This window comes from Haliotis rufescens, unplaced genomic scaffold, assembly GCF_023055435.1.
Source record: "Haliotis rufescens isolate VD_foot unplaced genomic scaffold, xgHalRufe1.0.p SCAF_326, whole genome shotgun sequence".
Lineage (NCBI taxonomy): Eukaryota > Metazoa > Mollusca > Gastropoda > Lepetellida > Haliotidae > Haliotis > Haliotis rufescens.
This window is the reverse complement of record NW_025964031.1, coordinates 30532-37744: the sequence shown is the minus strand read 5'-3', so window position 1 is coordinate 37744 and position 7213 is coordinate 30532. Positions and strand designations below refer to the sequence as shown.

The window sequence follows — 7213 nt, the reverse complement described above, 5'->3', positions numbered from 1 at the left end:
GCTCAGGTTGGTTTCCATTCTTTGGGTTTAGTGTTCCAGCAATAGAAACTAACAGATTTGTCCTTTAATCCTTATAATAAAATGGCCAAACCCTTAAAAAGATCAAGTTTCCACTAGACAATTTGATGCCTTAATTCTTTGGCAGTTTGGCAGAAGAGTAATGCCAATTTCTAACATTGTTACAAAATTTAATGTGCGTGTGTGATTGGGTTTAGAAAGCCCCATTTGCTATTGTGTTTTTGGCTCCTTATCAGACTTGTCTGTATTATGTGATGTGATGTGAAATCATCCTGTGCCCTAGGGCTTGATGCAATTAGGTCCTTGTTGCTCATACTATTTGAAGTAACTTTTTTAAAAGTATCTTATCAATTTGCCCATGCCATGAACTTGATTTTTCAAGTCTATTGGGACCATGGTTAAATTATGGATGGCATATGTCATTGTACTTGCAGAAATGAGATTGTAATACTGAGCTGGGCATAATTTGTCTTTTATTTCCTAATTTGCCTGACAAGGGTACTTAGTTTGGAATCCCAGATAAATCCCCGACTTCCAAGTATCCTGAGGTCAGCTTCATGTTACTTAAAACATTGTCACTTTAGCAGAGGTATTTTTGGAACTCCTTGGATGTTTGTTACTGGACCACTTTTGCTTCAGGTTATCATCTTGAACCACCCCGGCGAGATCAAGAATGGTTATTCCCCAGTTTTGGACTGCCACACAGCCCATATTGCTGTGAAATTCAGCGAGATCAAAGAAAAGTGTGATCGTCGTTCTGGCAAGAAGCTGGAGGAAAACCCCAAAAGTGTCAAGTCTGGTGATGCAGCTATGATTGTCTGCCTTCCCAGCAAGCCCATGTGTGTGGAGGCTTTCTCCTCATACCCACCACTGGGACGTTTCGCCGTCCGTGACATGAAGCAGACAGTTGCTGTTGGTGTCATCAAGGAGGTCACCAAGAAAGAGGTTACAGGAAAGACCACCAAGGCCGCACAGAAGAAGAAATGATTAGCTCGGGATAAAGACCCGTGGCTCGCCAAGGGCAAAGCAAATTATAACATCGGAACCATCAGTCTGCTTATTGTAATCTGTTCAATGGAAATGCTCGCTCAGCTTGTTTTAATTTCTTGGTCTACATGGTTGCTACAATCTAAATTGCACCGAAAAGAATTTAGAAGGAAAAGAATCCTTGGACATTAAGGACTTAATTTTATTGCCACACTTCAAACGAAAAAAAATAAAAAATGTCAAAGTAATTACTGCTTTTTTTTCATTTACAAGGGTCCCTTGTGCTTGTTGGAGCTAAGATGGGGGATGGATAGTCTGCATGTAACCTAGCTTGATCAGTCATGATTTGCCCGTTCCAGGGTGTGGAAATTGTGTGGATCGATGCTCATGATATAAATCACTTGATTGCCTGGTACAGACTCGGTTATTTACAGGCCGTGCGGCGTTAAACAAAACCAATCCAGGGTGTGCTCTTACAACATTGGGTAGCCTAGTGGTTAAAGCGTTCGCTCGTCACGCCGAAGACCCGGGTTCGATTCCCGACATGGGTACAATGTGTGAAGCCCATTTCTGGTGTCCCCCGCCGTGATATTGCTGGAATATTGCTAAAAGCGGCGTAAAACCATACTCACTCACTCACTCTTACAACATTGCTGATTTTGACAGTTTTCTTTCATTGGAAAGGTTCTGCAATAGGCTCACAGGGCAGAAATGAATCTTGATCTGGGAAATATTTCAAATTGTGGAAGGTCGATGTCTAAGAATTTTAACCATTGTATTTTACACTGCACTTGGCAATATTCCAGCTATGTGAGAGCAGTATGTTAATATAGTTGAGTCCTGAGCATTGATCTATGCATTTAGGATACAAGGTGCAACAACCAATCCCTTTAGTTGCCTCTTACAAGCATGGTTGCTGAAGGCTAATCCCTTCATGGTTGAAACATTAGTTGGTTGGTTGTTTATCGCTGCACTCTGCAATATTCCAGCTATATGACTGTGGTCTAAATAATCGAGTCTGGACCAGCCAATCCAGTGATTGACATTATGAGCATCGATCCGCGCAATTGGGATCGATGACATGCATCAACAAAGTCAGCGAGCCTGACCACCCGATCCCGTTAGTCGCCATTTACGGCAAGCATGGGTTGCTGAAGACCTATTCTACCCCGGAATCTTCACGGGTCTGAAACATTAGTGTGGCGTGTAGATTGGTTATGGTAGTCCTGAGTAATTTGGAGTAAAAGTATAGAATTTGTACTAAATTTCTAAATATGAAACATAATCTTATAATTTCCTGTTTGACACTACAAAATGAAGTACACTGCCAAGCTAGGAAGACTCGGGTAACATGTTTCTCAATGCTGACGTTTGTAAAATTGTACACACGTATACATACTATGACGCTCGACTTGACCTGCAAACGTTTATTGACAGTCTTAAGCTTGGATCTAATTACTTGAACTAATGTATATTATATTTCCAGTATTTACCCAACTCTGAATAGAGCCCAAACACATTTTCGTGATCAAATTTTTATACTTTTATTGACCAAGTTTGTTAAACCTGTTTATTCACCTTCAATTCGCTGATGGGATACGATATGTTTTTGTGTTTTGAAAGAGCACATGAATACTCGATAAATCCCTTTTTTTTTTTTGTTACACTGTGAATCGACTTCTATACTAATCTTTACTTTATGCTCGCAAACGTGCAACGTTAGATCGTGTTAGGTATACAGAGAATGTATACTGTTTTGTTGGTCATCTACGACTCTATCTTCGTTAAACCGCTGATTATCTATAACGCGCATCAATTATTTGCACACCACAAGGTAGCGAGAGATCACTAACTGAAAGTATTGTTGACCGCTTGCTTCGGTACGATTAAGACAATGTGCGGATCTACGTAGAGGGGAATGTCCGAGTAGTAGTTGAAAATATTTGAAAAATAAACAAGAACTCTTTGTTGTCTGTATTTATTCTGCGTGAGTCGACCTTGCGTGATGCACGAGGAATGCCTTCCCTGCCGCTGTTGCACGTGCGCCCAGCTCCGTCGCGAGCTGACATTTACAATGCATGGTACACGGTTCTTCATTTTGTTGGGTCCTCAACTAGTATTTATCAATCGCTTGCACATTGTTAACACATGCTGATGAGTATAATTGGAAAATATAGAGCCCCGAACAAGCGATATTTGTGTTACCTAATTTGTTTTTTCTCGTCAAAGGTTTATCTAACTGCTATAAATATGAACATTGTTGTGGGTAACCTGCTCTAACACAAAATATATACATATTATTTTGAGCTTTTAAGCATTATGCAAAATTATGAAAATATTTAATAGTTAATATCACATCATGCCTTCATGTGCCGCAGTAGCTGAGATTGACAATTACACGCTTTCAAATCTAACGATGCGGGTTCGAACCCCGCTGGCGACACGTTTTCGGAAAAAAATGAAAATATTCACTTGTAAATAAATGTAAAAAAATAGTTCCGTCTGTTCCATGTGGAAATTAATTCAAATGTTTCTTGACAAGCAACTCTCCATTCCTGAAAAATAATGGAGCGTTCAAACAATTGAATGACGTCACAGATGTGTTTTAATTGTGCAGCTTTTCACTCGCTTGAAAATAAATCGGAACACAATTGTGTTCGATCTGAATGGTATATTATATATATTGGGAACAAACCTCACCGCTCATCATTTAATGCGTTATATTAGTACAGCACTTGGAAGGACAGATACCCCTATAAATATATACGTAGCAGGTGTACATTGCCATTCGCGGCTCAGCTGTTCACAGTGGACTGCCTCCGAGCCGGCCAGTCATTTCCTCCCTTAATGCTAAACGCCAGGCAAGGAAACAACAAGTACCATCTTATAACAGCTTTTTGTATGACAGGCCGGAAATCGATCCGCAGACCTTCCGCTCTCCGGGCAGACGCTCTAACCTCTAGACCACGAAGCCGGTCTCCTGGCAGACGCTCTACCCACTGGACCACGAAGACGGTCTTCTGGCAGACGCTTAGATGTCAACTGTGTTACACGACTTAAGGACATAAGGAGTTCCTTCGCGTATCGTATTGGCCAACGCTTTTTCTGTTGGTGTATTCGTTGGATTATCCCGGTCAGGGGGAGTAAACAATATTATTCCCTTCAAATGATATGTTTAAGTAAACCAGGTGAAATGAAACGCCTCCGTAGTCTTGTGGTAGAGCGCCTGCCCGGAAAGGTTAAAATATGGTCCTTGCTGCTACCCTGCCCGGCACTCGGCATTTAGGGGACTGTCGGCCCTGCGTCCGTATACTGTCTAAGTGGGACACACACACACACACACACGCGCGCGCGCGCGCACGCGTGGCATGCACGTCGCTATAAAAGTGCAATAATCTTGAACCTGACGTTAAACCCGATTTCACCTCTCCTCACCCCATCAGCTGATACTAGCTGTAAGACATAAACTATTCACAAAACTACAGAACATAAAGTTTAATTATCCACTACCCGCACACCCCATTATCCAGAGTTTTATATCTCCATTCTAGTATTATGATTATCAAAACAGAATCCCCAATCTTAAGTTTTGTTGTTTAACGCCGCACTCAGCAATATTCGAGCTATATGGCGGTGTTTTGTAAATAATCGATTCTGGACCAGCCAATCCAGTGATTGGCATGAGCATCGATCCATGCAATTGTGATCGATGACATTCATCAACCAAGTCAGCGAGCCTGACCACCCGATCCCATTACTCGCCTCTTACAACAAGCATTGTTGTCTTTTATGGCAAGCATGTGTTGCTGAAGACCTATTCTATCCTAGATCCTCCCCGGCTATCTATCGGCTTGTGATGTCATGCCCTGTGCATAAAATATTTCACGCACACTTCTAAATGTATATCATGTCTATAAATCTGTAAAACTTGCCCAGAAGGCGGTGGCTCATGGGCCAATCTGGTGATGCTGACCTCCGAAATCTGTACTTCTCCAATAGATTGTCATGGGCCGAACCAGCCTGCATGACCTTTCATTTGGTAGAGTGCTATAGCTCTTCGTGTCAAATTAGCTGGAGTATACCACTCCTTTATCCCCAGTCTTTGCAGCTTGGAGATCCGCTGCAGCATAAGATTGTCCTTGTTGACACTCCATCGTGGGTGGGGAAAGGGGGTGCAGCATTACATTACATTCGACATAGCTTCCCAATACACTGGTTCAAAAAGACGTCACATTGAATCTGATGAGACTACTACGCCCACTCGATCCGACTTTTGGCCACGTTTCTTTGTTATAGAAGCTTTAGACAACGAACCAATCAAACTGAATCCATTTGCAATCTCCAAAGGTATAGTTGGTATCTGTGGAGAGGTTACAAATGTTACAAAGCTTCGTTCTGTAGAGTGTGCACGGAGACAACAATCTGTCAATTTTCTCAAATTAAACGAGTTTGTCAATATGAAGGTTGTTGTCTCAGTGCACAAGACAGAACTTGCTGCCTGTCCGGCATGTTCAAAGACGATATAGCCAAGGAACTTAAACAACACTAGGTCACAGCTTTACTTTACTCCAACCGACCAGCACCTACCTCTTTACTTTCACCCGAACGTCTATCCCTCTATCGATCAAAGCTGGTTACTGTAACAATGGAGTGGAGGTGTATATCCCCAATCCACTCCGGTGCTACACCTGCCAAACGTTTGTACATGGACCCAAGTCCTGCCTCTGCTGTTTGTTACCGATGTGGTGACAAGCACAAGGCCACTGACTGCAGGAAGGAGGTGAAGTGTGCAAACTTTGGTGGGAACCATATGGCCTCTGCAAAATCCTGCCCTGTGTGGAAACGTGAATCACAAATTATAAAAATCAAAACTGAACATAATCTCTCGTGCCATGAAGCTAAGAAGAGAGTTGTAGGTATTATCATAACCACTTCTACTCTCTCTTACTCTGCTGCTGTCTCTCGTCCTCCTGTCACTACTGCCTCTATCGACTGCCAGACTGATCTGACATGAATCAAGTCTGTCACAACTGCCTCTATCGACTGCCAGACTGATCTGACATGGGTCAAGTCTGTCACTACTGCCTCTATCGACTGCCAGACTGATCTGACATGGGTCAAGTCTGTCACTACTGCCTCTATCGACTGCCAGACTGATCTGACATGGGTCAAGTCTGTCACCACTGCCTCTATCGACTGTCAGACTGATCTCACATGGGTCAAGTCTGTCACTACTGCCTCTATCGACTGCCAGACTGATCTCACATGGTTCAAGTCTGTCACCACTGCCTCTATCGACTGACAGACTGATCTGACATGGGTGAAGTCTGTCACCACTGCCTCTATCGACTGCCAGACTGATCTGACATGGGTCAAGTCTGTCACCACTGCCTCTATCGACTGCCAGACTGATCTGACATGGGTGAAGTCTGTCACCACTGCCTCTATCGACTGCCAGACTGATCTGACATGGGTGAAGTCTGTCACCACTGCCTCAATCGACTGCCAGACTGATCTGACATGGGTCAAGTCTGTCACCACTGCCTCTATCGACTGCCAGACTGATCTCACATGGGTCAAGTCTGTCACCACTGCCTCTATCGACTGCCAGACTGATCTGACATGGGTCAAGTCTGTCACTACTGCCTCTATCGACTGCCAGACTGATCTCACATGGGTCAAGTCTGTCACCACTGCCTCTATCGACTGCCAGACTGATCTCACATGGGTCAAGTCTGTCACCACTGCCTCTATCGACTGCCAGACTGATCTGACATGGGTCAAGTCTGTCACTACTGCCTCTATCGACTGCCAGACTGATCTGACATGGGTCAAGTCTGTCACCACTGCCTCTATCGACTGCCAGACTGATCTCACATGGGTCAAGTCTGTCACTACTGCCTCTATCGACTGCCAGACTGATCTGACATGGGTCAAGTCTGTCACCACTGCCTCTATCGACTGCCAGACTGATCTGACATGGGTCAAGTCTGTCACTACTGCCTCTATCGACTGCCAGACTGATCTGACATGGGTCAAGTCTGTCACTACTGCCTCTATCGACTGCCAGACTGATCTGACATGGGTCAAGTCTGTCAATACTGCCTCTATCGACTGCCAGACTGATCTCACATGGGTCAAGTCTGTCACCACTGCCTCTATCGACTGCCTCTGATCTGACATGGGTCAAGTCTGTCACTACTGCCTC

At 43.8% G+C, this 7213-nt stretch overlaps 1 protein-coding gene across 1 annotated transcript; it reads left to right on the top strand.

The window, feature by feature from the left end:
* Positions 1-612: 612 nt before the first annotated feature.
* On the top strand, positions 613-1253 carry LOC125371986 (elongation factor 1-alpha-like). The gene has a single exon (XM_048380745.1). The coding sequence runs from the start codon at positions 628-630 to the stop codon at positions 1003-1005; it is 378 nt and encodes a 125-aa protein (XP_048236702.1). The 5' UTR covers positions 613-627; the 3' UTR covers positions 1006-1253.
* The last annotated feature ends 5960 nt before the right edge of the window (positions 1254-7213 follow it).

What these genes read in the sequence shown, in the direction of transcription:
- LOC125371986 (XM_048380745.1), top strand. Translation starts at nt 628, where the DNA reads ATGTTTGTTACTGGACCACTTTTGCTTCAGGTTATCATCTTGAACCAC.